General features: G+C 39.9%; 1 protein-coding gene across 1 annotated transcript; it reads left to right on the top strand.

Moving 5' to 3' along the window:
* Positions 1-4,294: 4,294 nt before the first annotated feature.
* LOC141293488 (HMG domain-containing protein 3-like) lies at positions 4,295-12,542 on the top strand. The gene is made up of 14 exons (XM_073825522.1): positions 4,295-4,313; positions 4,401-4,540; positions 5,124-5,328; positions 5,408-5,512; positions 5,598-5,804; positions 5,902-6,036; positions 6,121-6,777; positions 6,882-6,939; positions 11,005-11,065; positions 11,170-11,220; positions 11,509-11,573; positions 11,672-11,777; positions 12,013-12,166; positions 12,313-12,542. The coding sequence occupies exons 1-14, from the start codon at positions 4,295-4,297 to the stop codon at positions 12,540-12,542; spliced, it is 2,193 nt and encodes a 730-aa protein (XP_073681623.1).
* Positions 12,543-18,370: the final 5,828 nt, after the last annotated feature.

The following is an 18,370-nucleotide window of genomic DNA, read 5'->3' as shown; positions in this document are numbered from 1 at the left end:
TTCCTCTGTCTCTTCCATGTTGTTGTCGTCATCGTCCTCCTTCTCCTCCTCCTCTTCCTCTTTCACCTCCTACTCTTCCTCTTCAAAATTACACATTACTGTATGTGGGATATTGATTGAAAAAGACTGGATAGGATTCACAGTTACACTTGTACTAGTGGTCTGACAAAAAATAAACAAATAAAATAAAAGCACACAGAGTCATTGTGAAACAGAAAAAAAAAAAGAAATATGGGCACAAAGGTGAAAATAAAAATAAGAAAGTCCACTGTCAGAATTTTTAACTCCTGTGTTGTCCTCTGTCTATATGCTTTCCAATGGAAGGTTCATGAGATGGTTCATGAGATGTATCTATTTCAGAGAACTGCTTTATCATTGGTTGATCTATATTATCTTCATTAGTGAAAGTCAAGATTCACTTGAATAATTCATGGCAAATTTACAAAAAGTCTAATAGAAATGTGTAGAATATATGATTGACAGTTTAGGACAACTAGATCAAAAATTTTGCATTTAGGTAATGATTTATACGATGAGCTAATGACTTGATGTTTTGAGGGGTAAGACTATTGCACAGAGAACTACAGTATAATACATTTTGAGCAGCATGACAATAGCAACTGATAATGTAGGAAACTGCAGACAAATGTATATTTCATTTCTGATCTGAGAAATGCACCAAAGTGACTGAGAAAAACTTTTATCCTTTTATCTCCAACGAAGGTTCTGATTGGTGTGTGCTAAATTTTGACTCCTAGTGTTTCCAGTTGGGTAATTGTGTGCTAATTGAGCTCAAACTTCGCAGACTTGAGTGAACAATATTGAATGCTTGTGCTTTCTAAATGACCTCATGGTGTAAGCACTGAGAAATGTAGGGATTTGTGTGTAGAGTTTTGAAGTAAAAGTTCACCAAATATAACTCATGTGTCAAAGCAGGGAATAGTGTTTATAGTTTAGGGAAATGGGTGTGCTTTTTCAAAAATGGCGTTATAGTTTCGAAATTTTAGTTCAAAAGACTGGTTATAGTGTTTTAGCAATTGAGAAAAACTGTAAAGTACTTATCAAAAGTTTGGAAACATTTAAATTATTAATGACTTTAAAATATCTATCTACTCATGCTCATCCATGCTAAACTTATTTCAGAAAAAACAGCAATATTGTTTCAATATTAATACATTATAAAATTTTATTTAATGCAAAGCATAATTTTTTTCGTTACTCATGAAATCCTGACAAAAACAAAACGTTAAATGAACAGCATTATTCTTAATTTATTAAATATGAGCTCAATTTCTTCATCCATTTATTAAACACAAGGCATTTTAAATCTCTTCACTCACTTTTTATTACTTTCATGCGTGATTAATAACATTATTAATTTCTGTGTTTGTGGTATCGTTTCCACAAAAACATAAAACACAATAACTTTTTTAAACATTAATATTATGAATGACTCTTGATCAGCAAATCTAAATATTACAATTATGTTTGAAGATTATGTGACACTGAAACTTCTCTTTGTAAATATTTATAAACATTTTTAAATATTGCATTTCCAAATGAGAAAGTAAAAACGTCAAGTTTGACAAGTGAGATGTAACAACATCTCTAATTCTCACCACCATAAATAAAATTTAATCAGGTCGACTAATACGTTTTCTACTCGCCTTCAAGAGGACCTGGCTGCAGACATAGGACGAGTGGAGCTCCACCGGAAATACGTCACCTCCACCCTCAAACCGGAAATACGTCACCTCCACAAAAATGAAAATGGCGTCGCGAACTTTAATTCAGGTAATTTTATTTTTAACGAGGTTATTATATCATAACAAAACTAACGTTACTTGTGAAATTTCAATGTTAGTTTTGTGAAAGCTTACATAGGCACAATGCTGCCTTGCAGACAACTCAAAATTAGGATTTTTCCTGCTTCATAATTAGAAATAATGCATAATTTAAAAATGGATTTGTCCGACACCACCTGTAAGGCGGCAATATAACGTTACCTACGTTTTGGTGGCTAAATTTGTTAACATAACGTAACGTTACTGAATACTGAAAGGACACCAACGTTTAGTAGCCTATGTATTGTACCGTAGAACTTTAAGAATGCATATGAGGAGTTTGTTTTCACTTAATTCCAGGCATAGGATTATCGTGGCTGGATATGTCAACAATGGATCATTCATTGCATTTTAAAGGTATGTTGTCACTCAAAAAGACTAAACTACTTTACATGTGACATCTCCTAATTATAAATATGAGTTTTTGTGCTATTTGTACTTCATGTTATACCGCACATTTGTGATGTAATTATAGTTAAGCTACAGTATAATGAAAAGACTTTTGGTGGCATTTAATGGTGCACTGAGATTATAATTTAAGATCCCAAGATGGAAAAGTGCAAGTCAGATATTTGTTTGGTATATAATAATATTCACGCTTTGTTAAGGAATAAAATGTTTGCAATTGTATGTGTCCATTGAATAATTCTAGAAATTAAATTATTTTTTTTCTAAGTAACCTTTAAATTAAGTGATCTTAAGTACTTCTGGTATTGAAAGTGTTGGCATGAATGTTTGTGTTTTTCAATGGTGTTGTGTGTGGTATGTGTGTCTTATGTTTGTATTATCTTGCATTTTGTTACTTTTGTTGAAATGGACATAAGAGTCTGAAATAAAGGAATTAAATTAAGTTGACATGTAAATATTACATTTAATATTTGTTGTTCTATCTGTTTTTATTTTATTTTATTTTTTACTTTTTTTCCCCAGGCAAATATTTACAAAGATGCAGATTACCGTGCCGTGCTTCAGGGCATTATCACTGCCCCTATTGTTCACGGACCATAATAAGACGCATTGATACGGAATGGCATTTGGTCTTGTGCTATAATCAACATTCTGTCCTGCCTTGTGCCACCTCTTCAGCAGAGTCTGTCCTGCCTCGTGCCACCTCTTCAGCAGAGTCTGTCCTGCCTTGTGCCACCTCTTCAGCAGAGTCTGTCCTGCCTTGTGCCACCTCTTCAGCAGAGTCTGTCCTGCCTCGTGCCACCTCTTCAGCAGAGTCTGTCCTGCCTTGTGCCACCTCTTCAGCAGAGTCTGTCCTGCCTCGTGCCACCTCTTCAGCAGAGTCTGTCCTGCCTTGTGCCACCTCTTCAGCAGAGTCTGTCCTGCCTCGTGCCACCTCTTCAGCAGAGTCTGTCCTGCCTTGTGCCACCTCTTCAGCAGAGTCTGTCCTGCCTCGTGCCACCTCTTCAGCAGAGTCTGTCCTGCCTTGTGCAACCCCTTCAACAGAGTCTGGTCCATCACAAGACCACTTGTATGCACTGCAGCCGGTGCAGGGTGCAGCAGAGGTTTGTGGGAAGTATGTTAAATGTCCACATTGCAATCTTAGTCTCCTCAAGAAAAATTATAATACACACCTCTTGAGGAGACATTCAGATTTGTCCCAGGATATCACAGAGGCCTGCCATCTGGAGAGCGTTACTGTAGATGAGAGAAATGGCATCTTTGCAGTGCAAAAAACTGGACATGGGTTTTCTGTGCCAGTCCATGTCCAGAGAAAAACATGGGGGAAAATGCACATAGTTAAATGTGAGTTAGAGGAATGTGTGCAGTTTCAGTTGTTGGCCAGACGAAGTGGATTCAGCTATAGCTTGTGCTCTCACATTCGCTCTTTAGACTACTGTAAAGAGACTGCTGCAGAGACATTTCTCAAAGAAGACACTCTGAGGGATATGGTTAGATTCAAATTCTTTGGAGAGGCAAAGGCAGCCAATTGTTTGAAGAGGCAAAAGGATGCTTGTACAGCACATGTTCCTCTTTGTGTGGCTGTGGACTTTGGTGGGTCTTCATCACAGATATGCCTGTCAATCCATGAGCCAAACATTCATAGTTTTTGCAGACTTGGGAGGATAATGGTCACTTATAACACACAAAGGAACACCTGGCATTGTCCCTGCACGAAGCCACGGACATCTTGTCCACACATACACATTTCAAAGTGGCATCTTTTCCAAACCCAAAGACATCTCTTCAAGTCAGAGGTGCCCACAACACCAAGCCCTGAGAGTTGTAGTCTTCTGGACAATACTGGTACAAAGAGAAGTGTGCAGTACATTTTCAAAGAGAAAAAAATTCCTGAAATACTGCCAAAAGAAGTTACAACACAGAGAAAGAAAATGGAATACCCAAAACAGTTCTTTCCTCTTGAGACAACTTGCCAGTTATGCACTTCACATCCTGTGCTTGCCGAGGCTGTGCTAGTCACGAAAAAAGCTAGGATTGTCGGCATGATGGGCCTGATCGACAGTAAGTGAAATATGACTAATTTAGTATGCCACCATGATGCCTATTATTGTAATGGGTTGAAATAAATGTGATTTTGGTGTTTTTCAGACATATCAACATACCATAGGATATGCCCACAGTGCAACATGGTGTATAGGTACCAGGAATGGAAAGATGGCGTTCACAATTTTGATAACCACATTTTTCTCACCCTTGAACTTTGTGTGTTTCTCAGAGAAAATGTTACAGTGAGTATTCATATTTTTTTCCTTTATTAGCTATGGGCTATATGTACATGAATATTACATATGTGACCCTGGACCACAAATCCATTCATAAGTGTAAATTTGTCGGAATTGAGATTCTTATCTCATCTGAAAGCTGAGTAAAAATAGGACAATGACAATAAAATAGGACAATCTTTGTCTGAGATACAACTATTTGAAAACCTGGAATCTAAGGGTGCAAAAAAATCTAAATATTGAGAAAATCGCCTTAAAAGTGTCCAAATGAAGTTATTAGCAATGCATATTACTAATCAAAAATCAAGTTTTTATATATCTATGGTAGAAAATTTACAAAATATCTTCATGGAACATGATCTTTACTTAATATGCTAATGATTTTTGGCATAAAAGAAAAATCGATTATTTTGACCCATACAATGTATTTTTGGCTATTGCTACAAATATACCCCAGCGACTTAAGACTGGTTTTTGTGGTCCAGGGTCTCATATAATTTTATTTTCCATTTTGTAAGTTTCCATCCTTAAGCAACAAAACATGATCTGTTACTCTCTATTCTCTTTTTATATTGGCTTTACACTTTAGAATCATGTGTCCGTGTCAAGAGTTGTGGATTCATTGGAGGGGTTAAGAGGGGAGAAGTTCCCATCCAGGGATGTCATATTTCAAGCCTATTGCCACTTTGAGGCTTTGACTGATGCAGAGTACACTTACTCTTGTGTGAATTGTGGATTTCACCCACCTGTGGTTGTCATGGATCTACACAGGAAAGGGGTTTTCAAGATGACAGGTATGTAATAATGCTGTTTTTTATTCTATTGTTTTACTGTATATAATGTCTAGATGTCTTATGTTGTGATTCTTTACAGTCAGTGACCTAAAAGTACCTCCTGATGACTTCAACGGTGAACATGACGTTGAGAGTTTTTGGAATTCTGTTCATCTGTCAATGATAAGTCGAGGTTTTTTTCAAAGTGAGTTATGGTGAATGCTGTATTTCATTACATTCTACATTTGTGTACTCAGTTTGGTTTACAAATAATGCATCAATTTTTGTAGGCAGTGCAGACAATCCCTTCACTGTCAATCCAAGCTACGAATGCTGGGCCCCCTGGATTGGGAGTGAAACGCGACGAAGTGACACTGTTCTTAACACAGAGTTCAAAAAAGTGAGAACATGCCCCTCTTCAACTGAAGCACAGCTGAGCAGTGTTACTGAGGACCATTTGATTGATGAGCTGGCCAAACAAAAGGTGATATTGCCTGGTGTTGAAGTCAATGAAGCTTTCTGTGTTTGAGTGGTAAGAAAGTGTCCAGTAATCTGTTTACTGTTTGTTTGTCATGAATATTATATAGGTTGGAGTTGTGAGAAAACTGTGCAAAGCCTGCAACATTGACACCAAGGGCTCCCGTCTTGATCTCATAACAAGACTGAAGGAGAACATGAAGAGCAGACAAACATATGACAAGGTCTTCCAAAGTATATGGGGTGCATCTGGTAAGTTGCAGTGTTAGTCTGCAAACCATGGATTAAGTTTTTGTAAATTACACACTTGACAATCTATTGAATCTTTAATCTCAGGTGGATGGTCCGTAATACTTTGCCCACATGGCATTGTATACAGCATCAAATTTAATATCCGCGCTGAAAGCCCCAGGGACTTTGCAGACCTTCTCCTTTCCTGGAAGCACTTACCAAATGTCTGTGTTTATGATTTTGCAAGAGGTTTAGCAGCTCACATGAATTTGCGGGTTCCTCATTCACCACCTTTCCAGCCTTATGAGGGCAGACTGTCTGAACCCACACAAGAGAATGTGAGGGCAGCCAGGAATGGAAAATTGCATGTATCATTGCCATGGCTGCATGAAAGGGTGTACTGTGGGGAAGAAAATGCTCATCCAGTCACTGGATCTTCGGAGCACTATGTCCTATATGATCGCTTCCATGAGAAGAATGCCACAGATCCAAAGGACATACTCCGCAGGATCCAACTTGTCCCTGAGCTGAAAGGGTGGTTAAACAGCCAAGTTGCAGAGCAGTTCTTTGCCAAAATGCGTAAAAGTAACTACTTCTTTAACAACATGGCTCCATCGACACATGCTTTTCTTATGCGAAGTGTTATCCATCGTCATAACACCTCCACAAATACAGCACTTCTGCAGAGGCAGTTAAATTCTGGACGCCGACTGGAACTTCTGAGCACCATCACCTTGTCTTCTTTGGGACAAGCTGTCATAGGTGAATGATGTAGTAATTTTCTGTGTTGAATTTACTTAGGATTGACACACAGACATAGTTTTGACCTAGTTTTGCTTGTTCTTATGTCTTCTTTGTGTCCCCAGCCCAGCAATCAGATGCATCAAAAAAAACAGAGCACAACTGTGGTGGGCCAGGCAACAAGTAAATTACCTAACATTAATGATAATACTAAAGTTTAACTGTAATGCGTAACTGTAATGCAAATCTTAACTGTAATGCGTATTGTAGTCATTTAATTTGTTCATAAAGTCATGTTGTTGTATTTCTTTAGGACTTCAGTTCACTCAAACTGAGCCACCCACTGATGAAACACCAACACATGGTGAGCATTATGATCTGTGGCCAATTAACTGGGAGCTGTGTTAGTGTTGTGGATAGGTGAATGCTACTGTCAAATAAAATGCTTTGACATTAATATATACTAAGTATTACATTTTTCTTTTAGTTGTTTTCTCTTCACACCATTGTGGGCAGCATTGTGCAACACTTACTGCCATCTGCAACCTCAGGCCTTGCAGGACAATGTGGGCAACTGATGGAGTGTTACATTTCTGTCAGTTTATGTCTTAGTCATGTCATGTATTTGGTTTCTCCCATTGTCTTCCCCCGTTAATCTGTCTGCTTTGGTTTAGTCCTCGTTTGTGTAATCACCGTCACCTGTGTTTGAATTATTAGTCATCTGTGTCACCTGTGTTTGATTATTAGTCTGTCCTTATAAGTCTGTCTTTGATTTCAGTTCCCTGTCGGTCCTTTTGTCTGAATAGATGTGTGTGATGTTCCTGACTTGTTCCTGCCTTGTTCCAATCGAAGATTTATATTAAATATATTGTATATTGTAATCCTTGTCGTCCGTCTCGTCAACTCCTGCACGCACCCATTACATAAGGACCGACCTACTACAGTTTACCTGGCGTCTTTCCCTGCGTTTATTTTTTCGTTTTTGTATCAGTGTTTGTTTTATATTTTTTCCCTCATGGATGACCCCAACGTTGCCATCATTCTCCTGAAGCAGGGGAGACGCTCTCTCGAGGACCACACCAGAGACTTTCTGTTCCTCGTTCCATCAACTCACTACCCGGACAGCTGCTTGTGCACGTTCTTCCACCACGGACTTAATGACAACATCAAGACGCAGCTGTCCGGGGAGGGTCCTCGAGAGAGCTTTGCCGGATTCGTCGAGTGGGTGCTGGCGTCCAATGGATCTTCCTGGACTGTTGATTTCATCGAGGAGGACGTCAGCCCCGCTCACAACCCAGAGAGCAGCCAACCATCGCCCCGACATGCAGAGCGGGAACCCGAGCGCACCGCGGATGCAGGACTAGAGCCGCGAGCGACAGAGCCAGAGTCCTCTCCGGCTGATCAGGTGCGTGAGTCGGATCCTACATCTCTGACGGTGGATTGCGACGTGGAGCTAGGGAGGGAAATGGAGAGCCCTGCCCACTGCAACTCCGCTGGGGGTGAGCTGGATATCTCTGGGGACTTAATTGACTTTGTTTCTGAGACTGTGGATATTGACACGCCGGATTTAATAGACTTTTTCTCTGAGCCACTGACGCGCATTGACTTCCCTCCCACCCGCCCTCATCTGTCCGAATCTGCCTGGTTCCCGCTGGTTCCGCCCAGCCGCCCTGAGTCCCCGCTGGTTCCGCCCAGCCGCCCTGAGTCCCCTCTGGTTCCGCCCAGCCGCCCTGAGTTCCCGCTGGTTCCGCCCAGCTGTCCTAAGTTCCCCAAGTCAGCAGTCAGTCCCCTTGCTCACCCTCAGCCCACCATCTCTGCAGTGGGCTCGCCGCAGGGATGCCTGCTCACTTCGGTGGCAAGGCTGGAGGTTCCCTCAGCTCCGCCTCCAGCCTCCGAATCCAGACCTCCACCTCGGTCCTCCGACCCTGCGGCTCCACCACGGCTCTCAGCGCCCTCCTCTCCACCGTCGCCTGTCGGTCCACCAGCTCCACCGGGCTCCATCGTCTTTCTGGCTCCGCCCTGGTCAGTCGTCACCCCATCGGATCCTCAGGACTCTGCTCCTCCGGCTGCGCCTCGTCACGCCGTCCCACCGGCTCCTTGGGACTCCTCCTTCCTGCGGGCACAGCCTCCATCCTCTGTCGCTCCGGCTCCGCCGCGGATCTCCGGGACTCCGCCTCCGCCTCGGCCGCCAGAGCCCGTTCCGCCTTGGCCCTCCGGATCCGCGGTGTCGCCCTGGATCTTCGGCTCTCCATCTCCGCCTCGGGTTCCTCTGCCAGCTGCTCTGCCTCTGTCGGTCGGCCCCACGGAGTCGGCGGTCCGTCCTCCACCATGGCTCCTCCCTCCGTCGGCTCCTCCGTGGGCCGTCATCCTGGCTGCGATCTGGGTCCTGTTCTCCTGCTTCAGGTCCCTCCTGTGTCTTCCCTGGCTCCTCCCTCCGTCGTCGCCCCCATGGACTGTCTTTTTTGCCCGTTGGACTTGTGTTCTGGTCCTCCTCCGGGGGTTGCGTCCTCCGCCGGAGCCCCCTCCCTTATTGACTCTATTTTCCTGGGTTTCCGCCCCTCTCGTTTTTTCGTTTTTTCTACGGCGCGAGGACGCGCCTTTCCGGAGGGGGGCGTAATGTTACATTTCTGTCAGTTTATGTCTTAGTCATGTCATGTATTTGGTTTCTCCCATTGTCTTCCCCCGTTAATCTGTCTGCTTTGGTTTAGTCCTCGTTTGTGTAATCACCGTCACCTGTGTTTGAATTATTAGTCATCTGTGTCACCTGTGTTTGATTATTAGTCTGTCCTTATAAGTCTGTCTTTGATTTCAGTTCCCTGTCGGTCCTTTTGTCTGAATAGATGTGTGTGATGTTCCTGACTTGTTCCTGCCTTGTTCCAATCGAAGATTTATATTAAATATATTGTATATTGTAATCCTTGTCGTCCGTCTCGTCAACTCCTGCACGCACCCATTACATGGAGATCACCCCCTCCAGGAACAGTTGGTACATAAAAATAAAAATTTCACAAATGTTCATGTCTGTCATTGAAGTAATTTAAATAATTGTAGTTTTTTTTTTTTTTTTAATATTGCTATGTTTTAGCATGATACTTTTACATATGCATTTATTTTGGCTTTGTCTTGCAGGTAAACTATGTTCTGGATGAGAGTAGGCCTGCCAATGAAATAATTATCAAGGAAGGTCCAACATGCTTGACCAGGGAGAACCTGTTATCTTTAGGTTTGAACAGGAAGATGGATTCAGTGGTTGGTGAAATATTTTGTTTGGAAAGTGATGGTACTCGATATGTTTTATTTGTAAATACAGTAAAAAAAAATTCAATCATGCACAGGTGGGAAATGGCTGTCTCAGGCTTGTTAAGGAGTTAGTCACGCTACAAGTACGTATGCTTTTATATTTTCCTGGGACCTATCTGTGCTCTGTGTAGTACATTGAAGAAAGTAAGTCTGTTGTCTTTCTGTAGGGGAAAAATATCTTTATTGTTGACCTACACGTCCCCCCAACATGGCTCCCTCCCTTGAGTTGTGACCCTTTAGCCAGTCTTCCTGTAAGTACCCATTTGTACAGCACTTAATAAACTGATTTTAACCTACAACATAACTAACAACTTAACTTTCTTTAAGGTCAACTCTGCACAAAAAGATGCACTGATATTCCCACTGTGGACACCAGGTCATTTTTTGCTATGTGTAAGTGTTGTATGCATGTATATTAAGCTACACAGCTAACATTAAAAAGAAGCATATGAAGATTCCTTTTTACAGCACTTATTGCAATATGTCACTTGAAATATCTCATTGCCAAGATTATTTTCATAGGTGATGCTGCCACTGAAAAGAGGAATATTGTTCCTCGATTCACTGCAAGTAAAGCGGGAACATGGTTTTGGCCACAAGTCCTACCAAGACATCTTGAGGTTGCAGCAGGATGATGAATTTTGGCAGTCACGTTCCCCTGACTTGCCCACATTAATGCAACTACTTATGGCAGTCACGTTCCCCTGACTTGACCACATTAATGCAACTACTTTTGGCAGTCATGTTCCCCTGACTTGTCAAGGCTGCTTGGGAAAATTCTGCACGGTTATAGTAGCTCCTCACGTTCAGAGGATGTAAGCATTGTTTACATTTTGTGTTCAACCAAACCATGAATGTTTGTGTTGGTGCATTTTTGTTTGCGTACCCCAGCATTATACTCTGTATTTAAACTGTTAGTATTCTTTGTAATCTTGTGCTTTTTATCAGGGCTGTTGCACAAAAGCTCCTTCCTGGGCCATGGAATGAACAGTCAGGCCTGGATGTTGAGGTAATGATCATTTACAGTACAACGAAATGTTACAAGAACACAGTAGTTTTATAACCATTGTTAAGTCTTTATAATGTGTGTTCTTTTTTTTTTTTTTTAAAAAGGGGCTACCCCAACAAAATTTTGGTATTGACTGTGGAATATTCATGGTTATGGTGAGTTGTCAAGCACATTTTCAGGATATTTAATGATTTCCACACAACATCCATTGTTAATTATCCCATTAACACTGTAACCGTGCACCTAATTATAATTCATGATGTTGAATCTTTGCTCATACACAGACATGACAAAATAACAGCCTTTATGCTTTTACAGTATGCCTGGTACATAATTATGGAGGCAGCATTTGATTTTACCATTGTAAGTGCAGTCTTAGTGTTAATGTTAATAGTGTTAATGTTAATTGTTGTGATTTACCTTACATCTGTTCTTATGTTCAGAATGACATGCCATATCTGAGGAGGTGGTGGTGCAAGGTTTTGCTGGAGAACCTTGGGATTGAGGGGTATGATATGTGAAATAAAAATGTAGTACATTTATTAATAAATGTTATTGTCGAAGTGGGAAAACATGATTAATATATTTGGTCAATGCTAATTACAGACATGGGCGAAGATTCGCACATTTTACTTCAGAGGGCAAGAAGATGGGAGAAGGATGTCTGCCACCCATCTTTCGTGTCACCAGGAAAAGGAGACAGAGCACTTTGGTAATGTTTATGAAAAGTAGTGGAAGTAGCATGTATAAATGTGTAGCTGTTTCCTAAACAATATTTTTTAACCAATGTTTGACTTTTTGAAGGTGAATTCACTTCCACCGAAGGTTGCAAGGGTTTCGCAGGATGGTGCTGTGACCACTGACATTTTGCAGGCATGTGTTAATAATTGCATTATTGCTTATGAAAGTGACTTGACTGTATGTTAATTCATGTTTCATGTCAACAGTTGCCAGATACCATCCTGCAGAATATCCTGGTCTCCGTCGTCCTAGAGGATGGCTGCACTGCTATCTTAAGGCTGGCTCTGACATGTCAGAAATTTGAACAAATTGTCAGCCAGGAGGCCTTTCAAAAGGAGGCACACTTCAGGTGGCTTGATAGTAAGTTCAGTATGTGCAGCCCCATCTTGTTTTTGTGGGTATAACAATTAGCCTAGGTAATGTAAAGACAATTAAAGATTTGTTAATTTAATGTGTGAACTGTGTGACTTAATATGCTCTCATAATTGTGTCTTGATACTTAACAGGTGTAGTTAATTGGAAAAGACACTCAGGAAGTCACATACAGGAATACAGAAAGCCCTACACCATCTCTAGGTGCAGTCGCCTGCAGTGTAGCCAGCTGTATAAAGACTGTGGGGCTGGTTATCAGGGGAATGGCCAAAGGGGAGTGCTTTTGGGGTTTTACTCCTCAGATGACCACCCAGGCTACTGTAGCTGGGATTGCTACACCGATGATGGGGGTTGGGAGGAATAGTGCGCGAGCGTGAGTGTGAGTGTGAGTGTGAGTGTGTGTGAGAGAGAGAGAGTGTGTGTGAGAGAGAGAGAGAGAGAGAGAGAGAGAGAGAGAGAGAGAGAGAGAGAGAGAGAGAGAGAGAGAGAGAGAGAGAGAGAGAGAGAGAGAGAGAGAGAGAGAGAGAGAGAGAGAGAGAGAGAGAGAGAGAGAGAGAGTGTGTGTGTGTGTGTGTGTGTGTGTGTGTGTGTGTGTGTGTGTGTGTGTGTGTGTGTGTGTGTGTGTGTGTGTGTGTGTGTGTGTGTGTGTGTGTGTGTGTGTGTGTGTGTGTGTGTGTGTGTGTGAGAGTGTGTGTGTGTGTGTGTGAGAGAGTGTGCGAGAGAGAGAGTGTGTGTGTGTGTGTGTGTGTGTGTGTGTGTGAGAGAGAGTGTGTGAGAGAGTGTGTGTGAGAGAGTGTGTGAGAGAGTGTGTGAGAGAGTGTGTGAGAGAGACTGTGTGTGTGTGTGTGTGTGTGTGTGAGAGAGAGTCACTGTGTGAGAGTAACTGTGTGAGAGTAACTGTGTGTGTGTGTGTGTGTGAGAGAGAGACTGTGAGAGAGACTGTGTGAGAGACTGTGAAATAAGTTCATGTGTTTTGTAAAGGTGTTGTGTTATAGTGAAATAAGTTCATGTGTTTTGTAAAGGTGTTGTGTTATAGTGAAATAAGTTCATGTGTTTTGTAAAGGTGTTGTGTTATAGTTTAAAATTAATAAAACTGTTGCATGGATGGAAAACATTATTTTACTGTGATATGTACATACAAATTGTGATTAAGATGATGTTTAATAAATTAACTTCTCATTAATGTTCAGTGATATTATAGATATACTGTTTACTTTTTAAAATATATAATTATATACATATATAATTTGCGACGACAAACGTTTTATCAATAAAATGTACATAAAATGAAAATATTACGTACATGTATATGTAACTATAAATAATACAAAAAAAAACATTAAACAGTGAGTTTTATTTATTTAATATCTGCCCCGGACCACCATTGCGACTGCGTCATGCCCGGACCAATAGGGCGTAATATGCGTCGGAAGTGGAGGTGACGTATTTCCGCTCTTGAGTGGAGCTCCACTCGCATCCACGGTCTGCAGCCAGACCCTTCTCCTCGCCTTTGGCACTTTCAATCAAAACACTTTCAACTGACTTGCAGATGGCGCCGCGAGCTCATGCAGCGCTCTCGATTCCGTTCATTATGTTTTAGAAAACATTTTTTGCAGTTTATTTATTTCATAGCTTAATGCCATTTCAGCATTTTCAGTAATCATGCTTCAATTATCAACCGGCCACTGTAATCTATATTTTGCTATCAAGCCAAAAATAAACTCATGATTAATAGGGACAAACCGCTAACGTCATTTTCACCTCAATCACGTTAAAAAACAAACAAACATCGAACTTATGCCCTCCACACAAACTCCACAATTCTTAAAAATAAAAAATCGTGAAAGAATAGAAGATCTGACGTCAATTCAAATCACATGCTGAAATCAGAACTACCCTGTGCTGTCTTTCTCAAAAGCAAACATGGTCGCAAATTAGATCGTTCCCAAAACAGTAAAATGGAACTAATAACTTTTTAAAATCTCCTAATAGCACTTTAATTAACACTTAATACTGTTAGCATTTACCAGGAGAAAACCACATGAAGCTCTCAACTACCGAAACATCAATACAAATATTTGATTTAATCTTCAAAACTCACCGTGTCCTCAATTATAGTTGATCTTCTGCTTGATCTCCTCCTTGATGTCAAAAAAGTTACTTCAAAATTAGCTGTGAAATATCACAATTATCTCCACGTGTGTCTCTCTGAATTTGCTGAAAGCAAAAGGCAACATACAGCTCACGGCAATTTCTTTTTATTCCATAACAAGCGTCTTTTAAAAATTTAAATTAAGCCAATAACAAGCGTCTTAATTAAAAGGGGAGGGGACATAATGTCAAATCCGGCTTTTTGCGGAACCGATTTACTCGGCTCTGCAGTGCAAGATCCAAATTTTCTTCTCCCAAAGGACCTTCATTAGTACCACTTCTAGCTTTTAAAATACATTCAAATTTATTAGTTATGAAACAGACTAAAAAGCCGGCTCATATCCGACTCAAGAACAACGCATCACCTAGCTGCTGATTACAAACACAGAAAACATGAGAAGTGCCAATGGAAAGAATTTACTACGTTTCAAATGTGTACTGTTTTCATATAATAGCCTGCATAGAAGACCGTTTTCATCAACTTATTACATACTCCTTCTCTACACTACAAAAAGGCCTACTTATTAATAATCATAGGCCTACTTACACACGACGTATCACGTAAGCAATGTATTACTAAGTCTAGAACTTTTCATGACTTTCCAACTAATGTAACTACCACGTACCATGTCCGTAAATTTATTAGGCCTACCCAGGGGCGTCGCTAGACCCTTTTTACTGGGGCACGTGCCCCAGTAAAAATCTGCTGTGCCCCAGTAAAATCTCAAATTTGAGTTATAATTTATAGGGATGCACCGAATATTTTCGGTTTTCGGCCGAAACACTTTTATCACCGAAACAACACGGCCGAAACAGTATGTTGACGCAGACAGAAACCGCAGCTTGCACGTGCTTGTCTGAAGCAACACATCTGCGGTGTGGACGTATTTCAGTATATCTAAGAAAGACAACCGGACAGCGATTTGCAAAACTTGTAATGCAGACATTTCAAGAGGGGGTGTGTCTGCAGTCGTGCGTTCAGTGATGACGAGAGCAGAGATCGGCGCATTGTGCGGCGCACAGACAGATGTAGCTTTCAGTGAGTGAAAAACAATGTCTTTACATTGGTGTTCGCAAAAGTTTAAAGATATGTCTTTTCTATATACTGTATTTTATTTTATAAATTATTTATGTTTTAAACCATGGAGGTGAGCCAATGGAAATCACACAAGCAACACGAAAAGTGCGCAGTATGTTAAAGTGAAAGTAAAAACTGCCTTTCAGCGTCTGATGTGCACATTCTTTAGAAGACAATGAGATACGATTATACTTCATATGCTGATATTCATTTAGTCCCCTAATATTTTTTCTTGTGCCCCGAACATGGTGGGAAAAAAATCAAATGAAACGTATTTTGTGTAAGGTTTGTTTTTGAAAGTCGGTTCTTGAAATAAAGCTCTTAATTTTCATTGATGACTACAGTGTTATTAGGAGTTAAGAAAGTAGGCTATTAATTATGATTTCAGGTGGTCTTAAATGTGGGGACTGAAAGACAAGAATTGCGATGAAACTTCAAAAGGCTATCCATTGAATAAATATGAGTGCTACACATTTCAAAGTCATTTGTGGCGCTGCTTTGTGTACTAGCAGTCTGACAGCGCCTCCTGCTGGAAGAGAAACGCGTAGACTTGTAAATGTAATTTTTTTAGTCTATCTATGATGTGAACTGATGGATCCAGAAGAGAATGTTATAAAAATTTAAACAATTAAACAATTTAAACAAAGGCAGTATAATATATATATATATGTTATTGAAGTAATATAATACTTGATTGATAATAGTTTAAATCAATATAATTGATTTCTTCTTTGAAACTTTAATATTAATTTATGCAATTACAATGCCTTGATTTTAGTAAGATTAGTACACAGTCATAGCCATAAACACAATGGTACTAATAATTGGCATAATTTATTTCGGTGTTTCGGTTTTCGGCCTTGGTTTTCTCTTTTTCGGTTTTCGGCCAAGAATTTTCATTTCGGTGCATCCCTAATAATTTACTTTGATAATCTCGAAATAAAGACATTAAACTATATGCAACAACTGAATTAACGCTTCTAAAAGCAGTGCAATTTAACCGAAGACTATGCACGCATATATCCATGCTCGCACGCATCTGTGTATTTAACTGCAACCTTTCACGCAGAAGTGCATACAGTCGAGTTGGGCTATGAAAAAATGACGAAACCAGTGGTCGAACGCGGCCTGGTAAGCACCTGTACGCCGCACTTTTAGCAGCCCTGTAAAAGCAACGCAATTTAACCGAAGACTTTGCACGCAGATATCCATGCCCGCGCGTGTCTGTGTATTTAACTATATTAACCTTTCACTCAGAAGTGCATGCAGTGGAGGTGGGCTATGAATAAAATTACGAAACCAGTGGTCGAACACGGCCTGGCACCGCCTGGTACGCACTTGTATGCCGCACTTTTAGCAGCACTGTGCCCTGCATTAATTGCCTTAAAAATGGTGAAAATCCTTATGTGAAGAATGAAGATGCTTAAATAAATATGCATTAATGTATAAATTTACTTCTAGTGCTTGTTGCAGCGTAAGAATAGTCGGTTACACAAGTTTGTATGGTTAATTGTGTTGTAAATGCAAATGTCTTTCAAAAAAGATAGTGATATGAGTAATGGGGGGCCCGTGCCCCAGTAGAGCTTTAGGTCTAGCAACGCCCCTGGGCCTACCATCAAATTACCAACTCACAACGTCGTCAGTATTTCCTCCGAGTCCTAATGTCGTATTAACGCAAACATGTCCCACATATAGGCTAGTAAATTCATAACGTACTATCAACATAAATGCAACATTTCATGATCATCATTTACACATTCTTTATATGCTATGACTACTAGAATTTACTATTTAAAAAAATAAAAATTAATGTGAGACACAACACTGAAATATTAATATGGACGAAATATTAATATTTTAAAATGTAGACGATTTCTTTATATATAGTGCAAAACAAAGACGTATTTCTGCGCAATTAGAAAACCATCGTCATTGCTTTGTTTATTTATAAATTATCATTTGTTGCTTTAAGTATATATATATATATATATATATATATATATATATATATATATATATACAATAAACAAAACAGTGCAATATATACTGCTTATATTTATCGTGCATATGTTTAACAATGTAAACATGACAAAGTCTTTCTTAATTTAACGTTTAAGTCACATGACACATCGCGCGACTCCACACTAACACACCCGCACAGCATGTTTACAACACATGCAGGAAAATACATTGTCCTGCAACGTTTTATTTCCTAACAACTTAAGATAATGTTGAAATAATGACAATCTACATCTCATCAGCCGCAAACACTGAATCAGAACAGCTTGTCTTAAATGCTTTCTTATTTCACTCTAAATGTTATTAAGTGTATTTTGCTCTAAATATTTGTTTTTCAAAATAAATCAAACTCATTTCAAACTCTTTACTCATCATTCACAGCTGTTAGAACAGCTACTTCATGCCCGCCCATTCAAAATAAATAATTATCAAAAATATAAAAATAAAAAACACCAACTCATCACCACCACTGAACTATTGATCCACGACATTACTATGACGTCACAGTTACTTACTGTCAACCTCACAAACTTACGTAGTAGTGACATAACAGATCTTTCACTTTTCCTCTTCAGTTACTAGTTATGTAACAACTGGTCACCAAGCTGTGTTGCTGTTACATCATTTTGTTAGCTGGGACAGTATTCCAACGCCTTACCACAAACCGGTTTGTTTATAAATTGATTCAACAATTCAGTACTTCGATTACCTAATCACACAATTACTGTACTTCATTTATAGACAATTTTATTATTAAAACAATCATAAATGTTTGGTTTCTCTAAACCATATAAAGTCAATAGACTTGGTCAATTGACTTTTTTACATAAACCCTGACAAACCATAAAGAAATATATTGCCCTTATTTCACGTAAACTGTTTCAAATAATCAGCTCATCAACTCTCCACATAACTGAACTGTTTCTTCACTCCTTATTTTAACT

Source organism: Garra rufa, chromosome 20 (genome assembly GCF_049309525.1).
Source record: "Garra rufa chromosome 20, GarRuf1.0, whole genome shotgun sequence".
Taxonomy (NCBI): domain Eukaryota; kingdom Metazoa; phylum Chordata; class Actinopteri; order Cypriniformes; family Cyprinidae; genus Garra; species Garra rufa.
The sequence above is the reverse complement of the archived record's forward strand: the minus strand, read 5'-3'. Positions and strand labels throughout refer to the sequence as shown.

Excerpts from the sequence above, each read along its gene's own strand:
- LOC141293488 (XM_073825522.1), top strand. Across the intron at positions 5,329-5,407 it reads AGGGGTTTTCAAGATGACAG|TCAGTGACCTAAAAGTACCT; the intron begins GTATGTAATAAT and ends GATTCTTTACAG. Across the intron at positions 6,037-6,120 it reads AAGTATATGGGGTGCATCTG|GTGGATGGTCCGTAATACTT; the intron begins GTAAGTTGCAGT and ends CTTTAATCTCAG.